At 34.5% G+C, this 23,814-nt stretch overlaps 1 protein-coding gene across 3 annotated transcripts in view; it reads right to left on the bottom strand.

The window, feature by feature from the left end:
* The window catches only part of LOC125918683 (coiled-coil domain-containing protein 7-like), a 140,508-nt gene that overhangs the window by 33,396 nt on the left and 83,298 nt on the right, over nucleotides 1-23,814 (bottom strand). For all 3 annotated transcript variants that reach the window (XM_049624803.1, XM_049624801.1, XM_049624802.1), the window contains 4 exons: nucleotides 22,640-22,670; nucleotides 21,894-21,983; nucleotides 14,182-14,267; nucleotides 10,435-10,489 (listed from right to left, as the gene is read on the bottom strand). In XM_049624803.1, the coding sequence (XP_049480760.1) occupies nucleotides 10,435-10,489; nucleotides 14,182-14,267; nucleotides 21,894-21,983; nucleotides 22,640-22,670 (262 nt within the window). The remainder of the gene's footprint in view (nucleotides 1-10,434; nucleotides 10,490-14,181; nucleotides 14,268-21,893; nucleotides 21,984-22,639; nucleotides 22,671-23,814) is intronic.

Below are 23,814 nucleotides of genomic sequence, written 5' to 3'. Positions count from 1 at the left end.
ATCTATGTGTCTGTTTTTGTGCCAGTAGCATACTGTCTTGATGGTTACAGCTTTGTAATACAAGTAAAAGTTGGGATTGTGATTTCTCCAGGATTGATTTTCTTTTTCAACATTACTTTGGATATTCAGGGTCTTTTGTGTTTCCATATACAATTTAAGATTACTTGTTCCAGGTCCGTGAAGAATGTTGGTGTGATTTTGATTGGGATTGCATTGATTTTCTGCCTATATGATCTGTCCATTGTTGTAAGTGGAGTATTAAAACCCCTACAATCCCAGTATTATCTATACATTTATATATGTTTGTGATTAATTGATTTATATATTTGGGGATTTCCACATTTGGGAACAATTTCCACAATTGTTAGCTCTTCTTGATGGATAGACCCCTTAATTATGATATAATGCCCTTCTTCATCTCTTGTTACAGCCTTTGTTTTAAAATCTAATTTGTCTGATAGAAGTATGGCTATTCCAGCTTTGTTTTGAATTCCAGTAGCATGATGGTTCTCCATCCCCTCACTTTCAATCTGCAGGTGTCCTCAGGTCTAAAATGAGTCTCTTGTAGGTAGCATATAGATGGATCTTATTTTTTTCAATCCATTCTGATACCCTATGTCTTTTGATTGGGACATTTAGTCCATTTACATTCAGAGTGATTACTGAAAGATATGGATTTAGTGCCATTGTGTTATCTGTAGGTTTTGTGATAGCTCTGGTCCTTTGTAGTCTGCTACTTTCCACTCACAGAATCCCCCTTCAGATCTCCTGCAGGACTCGTTTAGTGGTCATGAACTCCTTTAGTTTTTCTTTGGGAAAGCTTTCTCTCTCCCTTCTATTCTGAATGACAGGCTTGCTGGATAAAGGATTCTTGGCTGCTTATTTTTCCTATTAAGCACATTGAATATTTCCTGCCACTCCCTTTTGGCCTGCCAAGTTTCAGTGGATAGGTCTGCTACTACCCTTATGTGTCTACCCTTGTAGGTTAAGGCCCATTTGTCCCCAGCTGCTTTCAGCATTCTCTCTTTATCTTTGTATTTTGCCAGTTTCACTATGATATGTCATGGTGTTGACCTGTTTTTGTTGATTTTGAAGGGAGTTCTCTGTGCCTCTTGGCCCTGGGTGCCTGTTTCCTCCCCCAGATTAGGGAAGTTCTCAGCTATAATTTGTTCAAATAAACCTTCTGCTCCTTTCTCTCTCTTCTTCTTCTTCTGGAACTTCTATGAAATGGATATTGTTTCATTTCATGGAATGATTTAGCTAATTCTCCCTTCGTGGTCTAGTAATTAAATTTCACCCCCCCCCTTTTTTTTAGCTTCATCATTTTCCATAATTTTATCATTTATTTCACCTATTCTTCCCTCTGCTTCTTCCATCCTCACTCTCACTGTATCTAGTTTATTTTGCATCTCATTTACAACATTTCTTAATTCATTGTGACTATTTCTTAGGTTTTTGACCTCAGCAACAATAGATTCTCTGTTGTTTTCTATGCTTTTTCAAGCTATTACTCTTATGACTGTGATTCTAAGTTCTTGTTCAGATATATTGTTTATATCTGTTGTGAGAAATTATCTGGCTATCATTTCTCCCTGAATTTTCTTTTGAGGAGAGTTCTTTCATCATTTTGGCTGGTTTCTGTCTTTTGTATGTTTTAGTAGCTTGTTATGTGTCCTGCACCTGCAAGTACTACTATATTAAAAAGGGGTCATACACTGTCCAGGACTGGCACTTCAGGAAGTATTTTTGGAGTGTGGTGCATGCACTCTGTTGTGCTTTGACTGCTCTATTCCACTAGTCAATCCTCTGTAAAGCTCATCCTTGCTTGTAGTGATGGAGTGTTTGGACTTTCAACCAGGTGTGCTTTGATTTGTTCACTCAAGTAACCATGGAAAAAAAGGAAAAGGTGGGGAAGCCTTATCCCATATAAAGAGAAAAATGAAAGGGAAAAAGAAAAAAAAAAGCAGAGGGTCAAAAGAACTATAAGACTTAATCCAGAGAGAAAGTAAAATAAAAAGAAGTTATAAGAATTGATAAAAAAAAAAAATCAGAAACTATGAGCCTGATTCCAAAAGAAAAAAAGAAGAGGGTAGAAATAAAAAGAAAAGGGAAGAACAAACAAATAGAAGATAGAAACAAAAGCCAGTTGTTTGTTGGTGCCTGAGACCAGTGGGTGTATTAGTCTGGAGGAGAGGCTGGCTCTGTTGGCTCAGTCTTCCTCCAGTTGATAAGCAGTTGCCAGTCACAGAGGAGGGGGGCTTGGTGTTAGTGGGTCCTTCCTTTACTGGGGACTGCTGTGCTGCTCCCTGAAGCTCCACTGTGGTGGTATTCGGTAGAAAAATGGCAATACCCAATTTCTCCTCCCCAGACCAGGTATCTCATACCACACTGTTCAGGCAGCACTCACAGAATAGCATGGGCAGTTGGCTTGCCCTGCTCCACAGTCTCCCATGCCCTCTAGGTGCTTGGCTGGAATTCTGATGTCTTAAAGGGCCCTGCACCACATGGGACCATGTACCCCTCAGCCCTGCTGATAAAGGGCCTTTCATCCTTGGGGAGGCAATCAATCCTCTTCCCACAGTACTTGAGAAAGGGGACTGTTCTCTCCCAGTGTGCCCCTGAGATCGCTACAGCGCCCTGGAGCTGGCTCCTTCCCTCTCAGGTGCGCCCACACAGCCAGCTCTGGTCCAGAGAAAGTCACACACTTTCGTACCTTCAAGTTTTAGCTCCTAAGGCTGTTTGCAAAATAGAAACTAGCACTCTCCATTTTTCTCATTCCTGAGTCCATGGTCCAGAGAGGTTTTCCTCTTGTGCTAACAAGATAGTAAAGCCCTCTCATTTTCTCTCCCTTTTGTCTCTCCACAGAAGAGGTTCCTTCCCCTCCATGCCTATGCCATTTTATCTCCTCCAATTCATATGCACGTACCTCATACCTCGATCCTGCCAAACTGTCTCCCTCCACCTATGGAGATCCTTCTGCCACGCTACAGATTGATTTCCTGGATGTTCCAAGTGATCTGTCCTCCATACAGCTGTGTTTGAGGGATGAGGGAAGTCCTGGTCCCCCTACTTCCCCACCATCTTTACTCCTCCCTGAATAACTATTGTAAATCACCAAGTTTTGGAGTACTTTTGTCATTTAAGAAAAGTTCACAAGCATACTTTGTAATATAAAATATGCATTATTTTATGTCATTAGAACATTTGCAAAAATTTGATACTGTGTTTTTTCCATAATTGGCTACCAACAATTTCTCCTACTCTATGCCTTGTGAATATTGGCTAGCCTTATGAATTCCTTACAGAATGTGATGGAAAAACTACAAAAGCTTTCAATTCCAGTCTCTAACAAGCCTTATGGGTTTTGCTCTTGCCAATCTGGAAAACTGATATTGGAAGCTGAAAAATAGGGGAGAGGCTCTGTTATATAGTTATAGAACAATAAACAAAATTCAGGCTTAGAGTAACTTGCAGGGTTAAAACCATACCCAATAAACTTGTGGATCTGGCTAAGGAAATTTCCAGCCAGAATACTTAAAACACTATTTGGCTTATACTACTGATATGCAATAAATTTATTGCAAGAGAAATAAACTAAAGAAATAACTGTTCAATTTTAAAGCAGAAATCAGAAAACATATAGAGAATCTGGGACTGCCCACAAAAGAAATTCTCAAAGTAAGAAATCACTAGGGCAAAGATCAAAGCCATATTACTGACAGTAAAATGTAGTTTCAGAATCAAAGTCAAATCAAGGGTGTGACTATAAGGCTCCCTGTTAAGACCTCAGAAAGACTTAAATATTCTTTGTGGATCCTAGTAAGACAAAAGTGCTTAATAATTAAAGGTATTGTCCTGCAGAAGGCTGGCATACTTTAAGTAAGACGTTTATTATGGATGTAGCTTTGGGGTAAAAGAAGGAATCACAGTAACATACAAAGAAAACAAAGTTTTAAGAGAAACATCATCATATTACACTTAAAATGACAGACATTTCAAAATTAAAAGAGATCTCTAGGTCCCCAATAAGCTATGAGAAGGAAGCATGCTGAGTGAGCTATTCAGTTACAAACATGAGCCATTTCTTATGGAAAAGGAATGATGATTCAGAGAGGAAAATCTACATGCCACACTGCAAAATAAGGACTACTTTATTTTTGGATTAGGGAATCATTCCCGGGGAGCAAAACTAGACTTCAATCAAAGTACATACCCTACCCTGAAAGTCAGGAGAACTGGTGACGTGTGTCTGCTTGGATTTCATAGCAGATTTCTGAACTATGTGCTTTCTGTTTCCCCTCTATTTGAATAATAGTTTCTATTGCAATTATCCTATCCTTTTCTCAGTAGTATGTGTTAAGTATGTGTTGGGAGGAGTGGGGTACAGATAACTTTTTAGATAACAGATTTCCAGATCAAGAACAGCTGTGCCAAGAACCCACATCTAGACCTGGTACAGATGATAAGATTTCCCTCCCTTTAAGTCTTGGCTGGCCCCTAACCAATAAAATGTAATGGGAATTATGTTCTCAGGTTTCTGAGCCCAGGCCATAAGAGGACTTGCAGCTACTACTTTTGACCTATTAGATTCCAGCTGTCATGTAAGGATGCTTGGGTTTTACTACTAAATGATGAGTAATGACATGAGAGAGAAAAATTCAGCCCTTAGTCATTGCACCAACCACCAGACTTCTGAGGAAGCCATCTTGAACAGTCCACAGCTGAATGAAGCCACATGAGTAACACAGCTGATAAAACATGAAGCATAGGAATCATCCCACTGGGCCCAGCCAACCCCAAAATCAATTAGAAATAATTATTGATGTATTAAGCCTCTAAATGTTGGTGTAGCTTGCTATAGAATAATAGAAAAATGAAGCAAAAATATGCATTTGACCACAAAGAAAACCTTTAAAACATCCAGAAAGTAGAGAATTTGTACGTCTTATTGTCTGCTGTTAATTTTATAAAAAGGTAAACCAACAATAAAAAAGTAAACTACACTTTTTGAAACAAAGGAAACTTAGAACACCTATAGAATTCAATATTCAGTGAAAAATGTATAGCTTGAATAGTGTTTATTGTCATAAAATGAGTGCAAAAATAAATAAATTACATATAACAACTAATGCAGATTTGAAAATGAATTAAAAATAAAGAAAAAAGATCAAATAAATTAACAAAGATGAAGATTAAAGTAATTAAATAGAAAACATTAACAGCAACAAGAAATAAAATAGTAAAACAGTTAAATAGAACATAAAATCAGTTAGTTGAAAGTACTTAAAATATACAGTCTCCTAGCAAATCTGATTGAAAGGAAAAGAAACAAAAAGAGATACTTTTATAAATGAAAAATAAATGGGAAAAGATGTAGAAATAGAGATGCAAAAAAACAATAAAAAGAACACTAAGCATAATGTAAAATTATAAGCAATTTCAAAACCATTAAAAATGGATGAATCTATATTAAAATATAAACTACCCAAATACACACACCAATAATCTAAAAAGGAATTGAAAAAGTGGTCAAAGAAGTACCATTTTTGTTTAAAAAGGCTCCTAGGTGATTTTGTAGTTAAGTTCTATATAATCTTCCAATTATGTCTCCCTTATTAAAAAAAAGAAAGTCCTTTTTAAATTCTGATTAGAAATGCATTATTACCTTTGTTATATTAATTTGAAAGGATCAATATTTTTATAAATTTAAATCTTTCCATTTGGCAACACTGAAATTTACATTACAATATCATTTACAACTCCATCTTAATAAATTCATATAGCATAATTAGCTAGTTTATCACTGAGTTAAATTACTCCCAAAACTCTCTAATTATTCTTCCTGACTGCAAAATCCAATCTCTATCCCAAAATTCATCTTTCATAAAACTGGAAGAGTAATCTTAATTAAAAATACCAAGTGGGGGGGCGCCTGGGTGGCTCAGTTGGTTAGGCGACCGACTTCGGCTCAGGTCATGATCTTGCAGTTTGTGAGTTCAAGCCCCGCGTCTGGCCCTGTGCTGACAGCTCAGAACCTGGAGCCTGCTTCGGATTTTGTGTCTCTGCTTCTCTCTACCCCTCCCCTGCTCACGCTCTGTGTCTCTCTGTATCTCAATAGTAAATAAACGTTAAAAAAATTATTTAAAAAAACATTAAAAATACCAAATGGATCATTCTTAATATTCTTCAGTAAGTCCCCATTTCTTATTCAAAATACAAATTATTATGCCATCCATAAATGGCCTCTATCAGGCATCCTACTACTCTTCTCCTCAATCAAAAAATCCTATCATACTCAAGAACTGGAATTTCTCTGAATAGTCTTTGTTCCCTCAAGCCTTTGTCTCTACACATTCTATAGAGATCCTTCCTGTTTTCTAATCCCATATTCTCAATTACTATATCATAATTCCCATTTTATAGTACATTATGTTGGAATAGGGACATTATGTCTCAACTATGTGTTAAAAATTTCAGCTTTGAAATTAATGTTATATGTCAATTATATCTCAATTTTTTAACAAAAAATTAGAAGCCTTAGATTTAAAAAAAAATCAATATTTTTTGTCAAGTCTGTCCCTCCTACATTACATTATATTATGATATGTGCAAGAAATTTATTCAATTTATTCAAGTACAGATGGAATGTAATTATAATTACTGTTTATATTTGTATTAAGGACTTAATATCCTTAATACTTAAAAGTACGTAATTTTAACAGAAAAAATTCATGACACTATACATAGAAAAAACTAAGTGAAGTTTCTATAAATTTTAAGAGTTGATGATCCTTGAAAAGAAACAGTAAATGGGAGATCACACTTGAATTTACACTTTTTAGCCCCACTGACAGGATCACTGGGCTATCCAGTCCAACCAGAGTGCATCTTAGAACTCTGCAAATCTGGTCAAGTTATTTAATATCTCGGAGTTTCCTTTTCTAAAAATTGAATACAGCAGTCTCCCATTATCCACAGTTTTGCTTTCTGCAGTCTCAGTTACCTATGGTCAGCCATACTCTTGACTATAGTCACAAGATCAATAGTAGCCTACTACGTCACAATGCCTATGTAATTTCACCTCACTTTTTTTCATCATGTGTGCATTTTATCATCTCATCACACAAAGGATGAGTACAGTACAATAAGATTTTGAGAGAAATCACATTCATATAACTTTTACTGCAGTAATTGTTGTAATTGTTTTCTTTTATTATTAGTAATTGTTGTTAATCTCTTACTTCACCTAAGTTATAAATTAAGCTTTATCATAGATATGTATGCATGTACAAGAAAAAATATAGGATATACAGGATTTGGTATCATCCGTGGTTTCAGGCATCCCCTGACAGTCTTGGAATATATCCCTCTGGATAAGGGAGGACTACTGTAATAATAATTACTGCTAAGCATAACAAAATATGCTGTATGTGATTTGACTTACAAAACATTCAAATATGTAAAATATTTCTATTTTCTAAAAAATATGTTTGTCCTCATCCATATGATTAACCTGCCAATTGCCCACTTAGTAGATAGTTGCCTAGAGTAAATACAATCTATTTTTCTAACAAATAAAATGAAAATCACGTTAATAGAATAACAAAATATTTTTATCACTTTATCTAAACATGATTTTTTTTTAAGTACAACTCTGGCTACTGACTGCTAGTCTATATACTGTCTTTGATGAAAAAGGACCCCTTTGTTCAGGCAAATGCAACTATTCAAGGGTATGCACTTGGCAAACCATGGATTAGATTTCAACACCCACTTGTACCTTAACCCACCCCCTTGTTTAAGGCATAATTTGTACAAAGTAAGGGCAACCTTGGGTCCAAATGGATTATTTTATCTATGTCCTTGAAATACGTTAGAATAATTATTGGAATGATGATCCTCTAAAAGGTATACAACAAACAACAAAAAGCTAGCTCACTTAAAAACTAAAAGTTTTATATGACTTGTAAAACACTTTAAAAGCATTATAATTACTTGAACAGATGGATAATAATACCAACTGATTCTATTATCCATGCTGCCTGAGGAAGCAAAACCAAATGTATTTTCACTAACTGCAAATGCCAAGTAGGGTTCAGAGAGCCATATTTGCAGTTCAGATTTCACTACTAATTTATTCTCTAACCCCAAGTTAGTCACTTTTTAGCTTCTATTGATCTCTGTAAAATGGCCTAGATCAGTGATAGTACAGAAAGGCATTTTGGAGGAAGAAGATAAATTCCTTTAAAATTCTCATTAAATCCATAGACCTTATCCAGAAAAAAAAAATACACTTACATAGAAAATTTTGACCTTAAATTCAGAAAAGAATAATTTTAAATGGCATTAGCTGCTATAGACTAAATGTTTGTGTCCCCCCACAAAATTCATGTGTTATAACATAATCTCCAATGTGATGGCATTTGGAAGTAGGGCCTTTGGGAAGTGATTAGGGCATGAAGGTAATACCCTCATGAATGGTTTAGTGGCCTTATAAAAGAGGCTCCAGACACCTCCCTTGCCCTTTCTGCCATGTGAAGACACAGCAAGAAAATGGCCTTCTATGAACCAGGAATTGGGCTCTCACCAGACAAGTCTGCTGGTGCTTTGATCTTCGACTTCCCAGCCTCCAGAACTGTGTGAAATAAATGTTTGTTATTTAAGTCACCCATTCTTTGTTATAGAAGCCTAGTATGGTCTGAATTTTTGTGTCCCGCTTCCCTCCTCCCCCGACCTACAAATTCACATGTTGAAATCCTAATGCCCAATGTGCGGGTATTAGGATGGGGGCCCTCATGAATGAGATTAATGTCCATACAAAGGAGGACTGAGAGAATGCCTTTGCCTTTCCTGTCATATGAGAAAGAACATGAATTCTGCAACCCAGAAGAGAGCCCTCACCCCACCATGTTGACACCCTGATCTTGAACTTCCAGACCCAAGAACTGAGAAACAAATTTCTGTTTTTTATAAACTACCCATTCCCTGATATTTTGTTAAAGCAGTCCAAATGGAATAAAACACAACCCAAATGAACTAAAACACTAACTTAAAAACTTCAAATATTAACTATATAATGGGATTATAATAATTTTAAATACACAAATAAATATACTGTTAAATATACTGTTCTGTATAAAATAAAATGTTAAGTATGGTAGGCAGAATTCTAATATGGCCAGCATGATCTCCATCCTTGTGGTTATGCTCTGAATAATCCACTCCTTTTGACTATGGGTGGGACCTGTGAGTTGATTCTAGCCAATAGAATATAGCAAAGTGATGAGATACCACTCCTTTTATTAGACTGCATTATATAGCTAACATGACAAGATATCATTCTCATGATCATGTTACATTATATAAGACGGTCAGCAAAATAGAGAAACCGGCCTTGAGGAAAAAGCAAGCTGCTGTGATGTAAACTGCCTATGGAAAGGTCTCATGGCTGAGTGCCTCAGTCCTAGGAAGGAAATGAAGTTTGCCACATCCAGTTGAGCTTGGAAGAGTAACTCAACTTACAGAATAGAATAGACCCTAGCCATTACCTTGATTGCAGTTTAGTGAGACCTTGAGCATAAGACACAGCTAAGCCTGCTCAGCCTCCTAACCCATTCAAACTGTGAGATAATACAAGTTATTTTAATAACTGAAAAATTTATGGTAACTTGTTATGCAGGAATAGAAAACAAATACCATAAAGTTGAACATTTTATATTCAACATCTCAAGTGGCCCTCTCATTTTCTTCCCAAATTTATGTTACTTGATTCTTGAACTATTCACATACACTTGTGGGACACAACTCCAGCCACTCACTAAAATGAGTGGTGTGATCCTCTGACAGTTATTATAAAAAATTTAAAAAAAAAGTGAACTTGTAGCAAAAAAAAAAAAGTATTCCAAAGGCAAGATGAAATAAAGGTTACTTACCTTTCATTCGATCACATAAAAAAGAGTGGACTCTATAAGTCACAATTACTGAAGAGCTTTTTCTTATTTGATTCTTACACCTCATATACCTTTTTAAGATAAATAGATACCGTTTTACCCATTTTAGTAATCAAAAATACAAAGCTCAAGTAGGTTAAATGAACTTCCATTGTCACAGAACTAGTAAATCACTGTTATGACTTTCAAGATGACCTTCTTTCCTCCATGATATTGTCTATAATTGAATAAACCATGGTAATTTTCATAACCTTGACTTGACAGTAAACATGCCTGGATTTACCATTTTATTTTCTGAAAAAAAACTTACTGAGAAAGTCAACCAACAAGAAATATCTTAGAAAGAATGTTAATACAAAAATACACACAAATGTACACACACACACATATATCCCCATGTTCACATACATACTAATGTTATCTACATATATAATTATCAGAGTGACTATTAATTAAATTTAGATGCATAGAGTATGTGTGTTACCTGAACTTGAAGCAAATCTTCTTTTACTTTAAGCTCTTTTACTAGAAACTTCTTCCTGTTATTAAAAAAGGTTTTTAAATTTATCATAATATTTTAAATTGCATGACTACTTTGCTTTCTTATTAGTACTTAAACCATTTTTAAAGAAAGAAAATTTCTCAAAACAATCATATTTTTAAGAGACATAAAATCCATATAAGTGATAAATAATTGAATAACATTTCTCAAGCTAACTTCTCATTGGTATGATTAAAATATGCAAGGGAGATGAGGCAAGGATTGTCAAAGTACACTGGTCATTTTTTTCCCCTCTGGTCATCTTTTCTTAAGTTTTTATTTAAAGTCCGGTTAGTTGGGGCACTTGGGTGGCTCAGTCGGTTAAGCAGCTGACTTCAGGTCAACAGGCTCTCACGGTTAGTGGGTCCGAGCCCCGCATGGGACTCTCCTGACAGCTCAGACCCTGGAGCTTGCTTTGGGTTCTATGTTTCCCTCTCTCCCTCCTCCTCCCCTGCTTACATTCTGTCTCTCTCTCTCACATATAAATTAACATTAAATCTTTTTTTAATACATAAAGTCCAGTTGGTTAACATACAGAGTTATATTAGTTTCAGATGTACAATACAGTGATTCAATACTTCCATATAACACTCAGTGCTCATCACAAGTGTACTCCTTAATCCCCATCGCTTATTTAACCCATCCCCCCACCCACCTCCCCTCTGGTAACCACCAGTTTGTTCTCGATAGTTAAGAGCCTGTTTCTTGCTTTGTCAACAACACAAGAAACAACACATGTTGGCAAGGATGTGGAGAAAGGGGAACCCTCTTGCACTGTTGATGAGAATGCAAACTGGTACAGCCATTCTGGAAAACAGTATAATGGTCCCTCAAAAAGTTAAAAATAGAACTACCCTATGATCTAGCGATGGCATTACTAGGTATTTACAACGAGAGTACAAAAATACTAATCCAAAGGGATACATGCATTATCTACAATAGCTAAATTATAGAAACAGCCCGAGTGTCCATCAACTTATGAGTGGATAAAGATGATGTGATACCCCACCACCACCACATACACACATACACACACACTGGAATAATACCCAGCCATTAAAAAGAATGAAATCTTTGGGAATACAAGCTGGTGCAACCACTCTAGAAAATAATATGGAGGTTCCTCAAAAAATTGAAAATAGAACTACCCTACAACCCAGCAATTGCACTACTAGGTATTTATCCAGGGGATACCGGTATGCTGTTATAGAAGGGACACATGTACCCCAATGATTATAGCATCACTATCAACAATAGCCAAAATATAGAAAGAGCCCATATGTCCATCGATGGATGAATGGATAAAGATGTGGTGTGTGTGTGTGTGTGTGTGTGTGTGTGTGTGTGTGTGTATATATATATATATATATATGTATGTATATATATATATAATGGAGTATTACTCGGCAACCAAAAAGAATGAAATCTTGCCATTTGCAACTATGTGGATGGAACTGGAGGATATTATGCTAAGTGAAGTTAGTCAGAGAAGGACAAAAATCATACGACTTCACTCATATGAGGACTTTAAGAGACAAAACAGATGAACATAAGGGAAGGAAAACAAAAATAATATAAAAACAGGGAGGGGGCAAAGCATAAGAGACTTATAAATATGCAGAACAAACAGAAGGATACTAGAGGGGGTGTGGGAAGGATACTAGAGGGGGTGTAGAGCGTTGGGCATTAAGGTAAGGGGCATTAAAGAATCTACTCCTGAAATCATTATTGCACTATATGCTAACTAATTTGGATGTAAAGTTTAAAAAATAATATTAAGTATTAGGTTCAAAAAAAAACTGATAGTGGCACCAGGAGATAACCAGAAAACTAGAGGATCAAACAACTCAGAGGAATACAGCAGGGAGAGAGCTCAATCTATAACATGACACCTGTTTTCAATGCCATGATATCAGACAAGTACCTGTACATTTAGATGCAATCAAGGAAGGATGGAGGTAGGGCTGGGGAAATCTTAAATTGATAGGATTTAAATTAGAAACAACCAGGAAAATCTTGAAACATATCCGTTTCAAATCTTGTAATGTCTAATTCTATGGAATTAGCTAGATTAGATTTTTTGGAGGTTACAAATAGAAACAAAGAGGTTATAATTTTGTATTCATGAGTCAGAGGATTGGAAATGCTATATCTTTGTTCCCACAACTTTTTCTAAATAGACTCAACATGTTGATTTTCCACGAGAAGTTAGCTTTAGGGGCTGGCTAGCCTGGACCATAACTGCAAGCTGACAATTGTCTTTGGGAAATTATTTTTTTTAATGTTTATTTATTTTTGAGAGAGAGAAAGAGTGTGAGCAGGGGAGGGGATGAGAGAGAGAGGGAGACAAAGGATCCAAAGCAGGCTCTGTGCTGACAGCGGGGCTCAAATTCACAAAGTAGTTTGAGACCATGACTTGAGCTGAAGTTCATTGCCTAACTGACTGAGCCACCCAGGCACCCTGCCTTTTGGGAATTTAAACCGGACCTCAGAGCATCAAGAGGGGATTTTTCCTTTTTGATATGGGTCCTCCTTTATCCAGAAGTTAGTCATTAAAATCATGGCAATGTTCTATTGTTTAAGAAGATGAAAAAACTGATATTTTGGTACCTAATATATCCCAGGACCTACAGCAGTGCTTCCACAAAACAAGCTCTCAATAAATCTATGTTGAATAAATTAAAAAAAAAGGAATGAAATCTTGCCATTTGCAACAATGTGGGTGGAGCTTAGTATTATGCTAAGTGAACTAAGCCATTCAGAGAAAGACAAATACCATATGATTTTACTCATATGTGGAATTAAAGAAACAAAACAAATGAGCAAAAGAAAAAAAAAGAAAGAAAGTAGTCATCTTTTCCTCTCTGAGACAAAGGTCAAGGCTACTTATCCAATGAATTTCTTTTCAGAATTTATAAAACTCTATAAAGATTGAATTCACAGTTCCTTTTTAAAATTATGTATTTATATTAGGGGTTTTTAAATGTTTATTTATTTTTGAGAGAGAAAGAGAGACAGAGCATGAATGAGGGAGGGGCAGAGAGAGAGGGAGACACCAAATATGAAGCAGGCTCCAGGCTCTCAGTTGTCAACACAGAATTCGATGCAGGGCTCAAACTCATGAACCGTGAGATCATGACCTGAGCGGAAGTGGGACACTTAACCAACTGAGCCACCCAGGCACCCCATATTAGGGTTTGACTAAAGCAAATTCAAAATGCAAAAAAAAATTTTATATTATTAAAGAGATATTCACTTAAAAAGGCCACTTTACAATAATCCACATGCATAAAAAATAGATCATTCCTTTCACAAAATAAGTATAATCAAGAAAAAAAAAAAGAATAGCCCAGACTGAGGAGTTAATATACAAATCACAAATCACTAGCTAAACCATCAAGGAAATAATGTAAATCCTCTGTCCCTAAAATGATTTACAGATTTAACTCTGTTTACTTATTCCTGACTATCTGGTTCATTCTCCTAACCTACCTTTAGTTCTTTGTTCTTCCTTTCCCAGCCCTCTTCCTCCGTCATATCCTGGTCTGCTTATAAAACTATGGTATTACGTAGTGTTACATTTTTTAGAAACCTGTTAAAAGTTATGTTTATATGACCTCAAATTGTTTGTATAAAATGAAAATGTAAATTAACAAGGAAAAAATATAAACATGTAGCTTTATATCTTACTCTTCTGTATCCTCAGATTTTCTTTTGTCTTTTTTCTTCTCCATTTTTATAGTTTTCTTTGTTCGATCATATGTAGACTTTGCTTTCTGTGTAATTTTACATAAGCCAGAAACAAACAGTTAATGAGACAATAATTAGAGGGAAATAAAAGATAATATGCATTACTAAGATTTCCATTTTACTTTGAGAATCACTATACTATGTCTCAAGAAAAATTATCTAAAAAGAAGCACAACAAAATTAAGGATACAATCAGAATGCTTGTTATGGTACTCTACTGAATGTAAGTTGTATATAAGTTAATACATATCAAAAGAAGTAAATTCCCCTGACAAATTACAGCCAGGTCTTCTCTAATATATACATATCTTCCTGAAAATCATCTATGAAAACTCATGCACTAAAAACTGCAGGATATATGAGAGAAATGAGGTAAGGTGCCCAGCATGCAACAAACATTGTCAATGATACATTTTTTAAAAATAGAAACCTAATAAAAACAGTTCCATTTTACAAAGTTAGATGATTTGAGAAACACATAGTATGAGAAATATAGTTCTTTATTTTGAGAAAGACATGAGGTGTGTTTGTGGAAGTGATCATCGAATAGGTTGCAAATTGTTATAGTGTAGTTTAGGAAGAAGGATGATCTGAAATCACATAAAAAGTTGTAATGACAGATGTGGACTGGTGTGGTACACTACAAACATGGTGAATGAACACAGTGTGCAGAGTCTGCTTTCTCCTTTTACCTAGTACTTTTAGCAGATGAATTTGTGCATAAACACATGTAAAATTCATATTATGTTCAAATTGTTTGTGGTAGAACAAATTTGCATTTCAAAACAAATATTACAGCAGAACTAACCACATATTTTAAAGTATTATTGAATGACTATGTAGTAATAGATTATTTTATACAAGAAAGTTGAGAAAAAAAGTAACAATTAGATTACTGAAATTTGTAGATGAGCTTAATAATAGAGACCTATTAAGGCATTAGGTGTTTATTTCCTGTTTTATACAACAACTCCCAAAAGATACAACTTCACTATAGTGGCAAAGTTCTCACAAGTTAAACACAAAGTGTAATAATCCTCATAAAATATGAAAAAACCAGTATAATAATGAATTGCAATGGAATTCTTAAGGTCTCCAGGTAACTTTCTAGTTTAAATATGAGTTTGGGGATATATTTCTTATACAGAAAAATCTAATATACATTGGCCATCAAAAATACTTTAAAAATGAAAGGAAAAAAGACTAAAAGTAATGAACAGATCATCAGTTACTTGTGAGAAAACTTCAAGTGGACAAATATACTTGTAATTTCAGTACATAATGGAGAGAAGAAGTGAGCAAAGAAAATAAATATTTGAAGAAACAACGGACAAATTTTACTTTCAAATTTGACAAAACTTTATGCTCACAAACCCACAAAAAATATAAGGAAAACTAGTTCTAAGACATATGATAATAAAATTATAAGCAATGATGAAGATAAAATCTTAAAAGCAGAGGAGGAAAGTAGATTATATATAAAATAAAGTGGACAGCAGACTTTTCAGAAACAATGCAAGCCAGAAGATAAAAAAGAAACTCTTTAAAGTACTAGAAGAAAAGAACCAGCCAACCTAGAATTCTTTGTCCAGAGAAAATATGTTTTAAAACTGAATACAAAAGAAAAAAGTTTTTTCAGAATTCAAAAAGTTGAAAGAATGAATCAGCTGCAGACTTGAACAACAATAACAAAAATTATGAAGAATCCTTTAAGCACAAGAAAAATGACACTAGACAGAAATAAGGAAATATACAAATTAAAGACCAACATAAATGATAATTAAATGAGTAAGTAAATATAAAGACTGTTTTCCTTATTATTTAAATCTCTTTAAAAGGTAATAATTTACAGCTAAACTAATAACAATGTGTTGTGCAGCTTATACCATAGGTAGTAAAATGTATGAAAATAGTGGTACTCAGGCTGGAAAAGGACAAAGCACATTATCTTAAGGTTCTTAAGTACAGTCTTAAAGGTTCTTAAGTAAAGTTTTAAAACAAGACTGTAAACCCTTTACTATAAAGCAAGCAATTGAGCAGCAAGTTAAAAAGTAATAAAGATTTTGTTACCTGGAAGTGTGGTGCTATTGTAACATATAACTAAAAATGTAGAAGTGGTTTCAGAATTGGGAAGTAGGCAGAGGCTGAAAGAATTTTATGGAGCATAAAAAAAATATTTAGCAAATTATGAAAAGAAGAAAAATATTTTAACCTGATAAACAATATTGAAAGAGAAAGAAAGAGCAGGCAGAATGACCATAGAAACAAGAATATTTCCTTTTAAAATCAGGAACAAATGAAAATACCTACTCTCATCATGTCTATTCAATATCATTCTAGAGGTCTTTGCCAGTTTAGCCAGGCAAGAAAAAGAAATAGTATTACAATTGGAAAGCAAGAAAATTTAGGCTATTATTAGTCACATATACTTTGGATACAAAATTAAGTAAACAAAATTTATTACACTTCTCTAATGACAGTTTAAAAATATTTTTAAAAGATAGCAATTAAAATAGCATAAAAATCTGAAACATTTATACTTTATACAGCAAGGCTGTCATTCAGAATAAAAGGAGAGATAAAGATTTTCCAAGACAAGCAAAAACTAAAGGAGTTTTGTGAACGCTAAACCAGCTCTACATGAAATGTTAAAAGGGACTCTTTGAGTAGGAAAGAGAGACCAAAAGCAACAAAGACTAGAAAGGAACAGAGACAATCTATAGGAACACTGACTTTACAGGTAATACAATGGCACTAAATTCATACCTACCAATAATGACTGAATGCAAATGGACTAAATGCTCCAATCAAAGACATAAGGTATAAGAATGGATACAAAAATAATACCTATCAATATGCTGCTTACAAGAGGCTCATTTTAGAACCAAAGACATTTCCAGATTGCAAGTGAGGGTACAGAGAACCATTTTTCTTGCTAATGGATTTCAAAAGACAGGTGGAGTAGCCATACTTATATCAAACTCAATTTTAAACCAAAGACTGTAATAAGAGATGAAGAAGGGCACTACATTATAATAAAGGAGTCTACCCAACAAAAATATATACCAATTTTAAATACTTATGCTCCCAACTTGAAATCAGCCAAATATATTAGTAAAAAAACACTTAAAGAAACTCATTTATAATAATACAAGAATAGTAGGGGACTTTAACAACACACTTACAACAATAGACAGATCATGTAAGCAGAATATCAACAAGGAAACAATGGCTTTGAATGGCATACTGGACAAGATAGACTTAAAAAATATATTCAGAGTATTTGATCCTAAAGCAGAAGAATACAAATTCTTTTAAAGTGTACACAGAACATTCTCCAGAATTGATCACATACTGGGTCACATATCAGCCCTCAACCAGTACAAAATATTGAGATCCTACCATGGGTATCTTCAGACTGCACAATGCTATGAAACTTGATATCAACCACAGGAAAAATTTTGGAAAGACCACAAACACATGGAGGTTGAAGAACATTCTACTAAAGAATGAATGGGCTAACCAGGAAATTAAAGAAGAAATAGGGGTGCCAGGAGGCTCAGTCAGTTAAGCACCCAACTTCAGCTCAGGTCATGATCTTATGGTTCATGAGTTTGAGCCCTACATCAGGCTCTCTGCTGTCAGCACAGAGCCCACTTCAAATATTCTGCCCCATCTCTCTCTGCCCCTCCCCTGCTCCAGCTCGCTCACTACCTCCCTATCTATCTCTCTCTCTCAAAAAAAATAAAACATTAAAGAAGAAATTAAAAAATGCATGGAAGCAATGAAAATGAAAATACAACAGTCCAAAACCTCTGGGATGCAGCAAAGGTGGTCATAACAGGGGAGAATATAGCAATACAGCCCTTACCCAAAAAGCAAGAAAAGTCTCAAATACACAATCTAACCTTACACCTAAAGGAGCTGGAAAAAGAGCAGTAAATAAAGCCTAAAACAAACAGAAAAAGGTAAATAATAAAGATTAGAGCAGAAATAAATGAAATAGGAATTTAAAAAAAAACATTAGAACAGATCAACAAAACTAGGAGCTAGTTCTTTGAAAGAATTAACAAAATCAATAAATCCCTAGGCAGACTTATTAAAAAGCGAGAGAGAGAGAGAGGGAGGGGGGGAGAAAGGACCCAAATAAATAAAACCTCAAAAGAAAGAGACATCATGACCAAACACCACAGAAGTACAAACAATTAAAAGAGATTATGAAAAATTATATGCCAACAAATTAGGCAATCTGGAAGAAAATGGATAAAATTCCTAGAAACATATAAACTACCAAAACTGAAACAGGAAGAAATATAAAATTTGAAAAGACCCATAACCAGCAAAGAAATTGAATTAGTAATCAAAAATCTCCCAACGAACAAGAGTCCAGGGCCAGATGGCTTCCCAGGGGAATTCTATCAAACAGTTAAAGAGTTAATACCTATTTTTCTCAAACTGTTCCAAAAAATAGAAACGGAAGGCAAACTTCCAAACTCATTATATTAGGCAGGCGCTACCTTCATTCCAAAACCATGCAAAGACCCCACTGAAAAGGAGAATTACAGGCCAATATCTCTGCTGAACACAGATGCAAAAATTCTCAAAAAGATACTAGTAAATCAAATACAACAGCACATACAAAGCATCATTCACCATGATCAAGTGGGATTTATTCCAGGGCTGCAGGGTTGGTTCAATATTTGTAAATCAATCAACATGATACATCACATTAATAAGAGAAAGGATAAGAACCATATAATCTTCTCAATAGATGCAGAAAAAGCATTTGACAAAATAAAGAATCTATTCTTGATAAAAGCCCTCAAGAAAGTAGGGATAGAAGGAACATACTTCAACATCATAAAGGCTATATATGAAAGACCCACCACTAATATCATCTCAATGGGGAAAAACTGAGAGATTTCCCCCTAAGTTCAGGAACATGACAGGGATGTCCACTCTCAACACTGTTCAACATAGTACTGGATGTCCTCGCCTCATTTTCATAAAGAAGAAAAGGCATCCGAATTGGCTAGGAAGAAGTCAAACTTCCACTCTTAGCAGATGACATGATACTCTATGCAGAAAACCTGAAAGACTCCACCAAAAAATTGCTATAACTAATACATGAATTCAGCAAAGTTGCAGGATACAAAATCAATGTACAGAAATCAGTTGCATTTCTGTACACCGGTAATGAAGCAACAGAAACAGAAATTGAGAAATTGATCCCATTTACAATTGCACCAAAACCCATTAGATACCCATTAATAAACCTAAGCAAAGAAGCAAAAGATCTGTACTCTGAAAATTAAGGAACACTTGTGAAAGAAACTGAAGACACAAAGAAATGAAAAAATATTCCATGCTCATGCATTGGAAGAACAAACATTGTTAAAATGTCCATACTATCCAAAGCAATCTACACATTTAATGCAATCCCTATCAAAGTACCAACAACATTTTTCACAGTGCTAAAACAAACAATTCAAAAATTTGTATGGAACCACAAAAGACCCCAACCATCCAAAGTAATGTTGCAAAGAGAAAAAAAGAAAAGAAAGAAAGAAAAAGCAAAGTGGGAGGCATCACAATTCCAGGCTTAAAGCTGTACTACAAAGCTGTAATCATCAAGACATTATGGTACTGGCACAAAAACAGACACATAGATCAATGGAACAGAATAGAAAACCCACAATGGACCCACAACTGTATGGTCAACTAATCTTTGACAAAGCAGAAAAGAATAATCAATGGGAAAAAAGATAGTCTCCTCCGCAAATGGTGCTGGAAGAATGGACCACTTTCTTACACCATACACAAAAATAAATTGAAAATGGATGAAAGACCTAAATGTGAGACAGGAAACCATCAAAATCCTAGAGGAGAAAACTAATGGTGTTGGGAAAACTGAACAGTGACATGCAGAAGAATGAAACTGGATCACTTTCTTACACTATACACAAAAATTCAAAATGGATGAAAGATCTAAATATGAGAAAGGAAACAAAGTCTTGGAGGAGACACAAGCAGGAACCTCCTTGACCTCACCCATAGCAAGGTCTTAGTACACACATCACCTGAGACAACAGAAACAAAAACAAAAATAAACTACTGGGCCTTCATCAAGATAAAAAGCTTCTGCACAGTGATGGAGACAATCAACAAAACTAAAAGGCAATTTACAGAATGGAACAAAATATTTGCAAATGACATACCTGATAAAGGCTTAGTAGCCAAAATGTATAAAGAACTTATAAAACTCAATACCCAAAATAAATAATCCAGTTAAAAAATGGGCAGAAGACATAGACATTTTCCAAAGAAGACATCCAGATGGCCAACAGACACATGAAAAGATGCTCAACATCCCTCATCATCAGGGAAATACAAATCAAAATTACAATGAGGTACCACCTCATATCTGTCAGAATGGCTAAAATTAACAACATAAGAAACAACAGGTGTTGGTGAGGATGCAGAGAAAGGGGAACCCTCTTGCATTGTTGGTGGGAATGCAAACTGGTGCAACCACTCTGGAAAACAGCATGGAGGTTCCTCAAAAGTTAAAAATAAAACTACCCTATGATCCACTATTTACACTACTAGATATTTATCCAGAGAATACAAAAATAGGAATTCAAAGGGATACATGCACCTCTATCATCAACCAAGAGCCAAATTATGGAAAGAGCTCAAATGTCCACTGACTGATGAATGAATAAGCAAGATATGGGGTGTGTGTGTGTGCGTGTGTGTGCATATATATATATATATATGCATATATATACATATACATATGCATACACATATATATACATATATATATATATATACACACACACCCCATATCTATATATAGCATATCTATATGTATATCTATATCTATATCCATATCTAGATAGATATATAGATGATATAGATAGATATAGATAGATAGATATAGATATAGATATAGATATATAGATATAGATATATACAGTGCAATATTACTCAGCCATTAAAAAAGAATGAATTCTTGCCATTTGCAACAAGACAGTATAGTGCTAAGCAAAATAAGTCAGTCAGAGAAAGAAAAATACCATAGGATTTCACTCATATGTGGAACTTAAGAAACAAAACAAAGGATCATGGGTTAAAACAGAGAGAGGAAAACTAAGAAACAGACTCTTAACTATAAAGAACAAATTGATGGTTACCAAAGAGGAGGTGCGTACAGGACAAGTTAAATAGGTGATGAGGACTGAGCGCACTTGTGATCAGCACCAGGTGTTGCATGTAAGGGTTAAATCACTAAATTGTACAGCTTAACTAATATACTTTATGTTAAATAACTAGAATTTTTAAAAACCTTTAAAAAATAAAATATATTTGAAAAATCTAATTTGTTGATATTTTAATAAATAAATATTTGGCCTAGAAATGTCTTGTGGAATGTTTAAATTTTATGTCTGTTTTTCATAGTATCTGGTTTTAATAGCTAATTTGGTAATTTAGAAAATAGCATTATTTTACTTTCACAGCATAGCTATTATCTATAATTAATATCAAAAATGTGTTATAAAACATTTAAATATATCTTTGATGTCTGTCCTACAAAAATAAGGCTTTTTAGGTATTCTTCCATTTTCAGACACTAAAATTGAACTAACCTCTGTAGTCTTCAACTTTTGTAGTTCATTTTCCAGCACCAATTTCTCCTCTAGTAACACTTGGAAATTACTTTGCATTTCTTTGTATTTCTAAAAACAAAGAATATAATTTTAGTAATAATGAAAATCATACAGGGGCACCTGGGTGGCTCAGTAGGTTGAGTGCCAGACTTCAGCTCAGGTCATAATCTCACTGTCCCTGAGTTCGAGCCCCATGTTAGACTCTGTGCTGACAATGCAGAGCCTGCTTTGGATTCTCTGTCTCTCTCTCTCCAAATGACAATGACTCTCTCTCTCTCTCTTCCCCTCCCTCTCAAAAATAAATAAATATTTTTTTAAAAAGAAAATCATATGTTTCATCACAGAGAAGCTATTTGGGCACTTAATTATTAAAGTAAGAAAGTCTCCATGAACTCATGAAATAATGAACCATTGATATTAATCTGCATAATGAACTACAATTGGGGCTGAAAGAGGCAAAGGAGCTAGAAGTAACAATAAATGGAAATGTAGAAGAACATGGGGTATTATAGTTCAATATTTTAGAGATGAAGTGTTTTTGAGTGACAATAAGGTCTAGTAAAATAAAAAAAGACAAAGCTTTCCAGCTCACATATACATAGAAATTTCTTGAATAAACTGAGGAAGCACTAAACCTTTATTGAAGATTATGCATCCTGACAATTTCTAGACTCTAATATTTTCACAGGCAGAGTGCAATTTCAAACTGAGAGTGCTATACTTACATCCTCTAACAAACCTTGATCATTCATAGCTCTGAAAAACAAACCAAAAATATCTGTAATGTATTATCATTTTACATTCATATTTTTATTTATGTAACATACTTATATATTTTCTTTGAAAAAATTAAAAATAATATAAATAATGTTAGAATACACTTTGACCATTATTCCAAAAATCCAGTGCTCTCTCTAGAGATATTATTAGATTTCTGTGTATCTTTTCAGAACCTGTTCAATACATTTATATAATACTACATATATCTATTTGATTCTATAATTTTTGTTAGTGGGTTGGGTGACTGCCTTGTTTTCTTTTTCATGTAAATTACAGCAATGTATATATTGTCCTAAACTTATTATTTTCACTTCACACAATGTCTGAGATCTATTTATATTGGTAAACATAGATGTATCTCACTCCTTTTAAGTACCACTTCTTATTCCATAGCAGGATTTAGCAAACTTTTTCTATAAAGAGCCAGATAGTAAATGTTTTAGACTTTACAGGCCAGATGAACTGTCACCACTGCCCAACTCTGCAAAACCAGGCATAAATGATAGGAAAATGAAAGGACTTGGCTAGATTTGACTCATGGGCTGAAGTTTGCCAAAAACTGTTCCAAGGTATGGGTAAACTATAGATTTTTATTTTGGACAAATGAGTTACTTATTATAATCCAAATTGTATAAAGCTTTAAGATATAATTAACATACCATACAATTCACTCATTTAAAGTATACAACTCAATGGTTTTTCATATATTCACCAAGTTGAGCAACTATTACCACTATTTAATTTTAGAACATTTTGATTACCTCAAAAAGAAACCCTGTACCAATTAGCAGTCACTCCCTATTCTTCCCAACACTGTCCCCAAACCTGGCAGGCACTAATCTATTTCCTATATCTATAGATTTGCCTATTCTGGATATTTCATACAAATAAAATTATATGTGGTCTTTTGGAACTGGTTTATTACACTTAGTGTACTGTTTTCAAGATTCATCCATGTTGTAGCATATATCAGTACCAAGTTCCTTGGTACTGCCAAATATTATTCCATTGTACACATTTGATTTATCCATAATCCATATAGGCATTTAGATTATTTCCACTTTGGGGCTATTATGAATAATGCTACTATGAACATCCATGTACAAGTTTTTGCTTGTAC

Source organism: Panthera uncia, chromosome B4 (genome assembly GCF_023721935.1).
Source record: "Panthera uncia isolate 11264 chromosome B4, Puncia_PCG_1.0, whole genome shotgun sequence".
Classification (NCBI taxonomy): Eukaryota; Metazoa; Chordata; class Mammalia; order Carnivora; family Felidae; genus Panthera; species Panthera uncia.
This window is presented reverse-complemented; position numbering and strand designations above follow the sequence as displayed.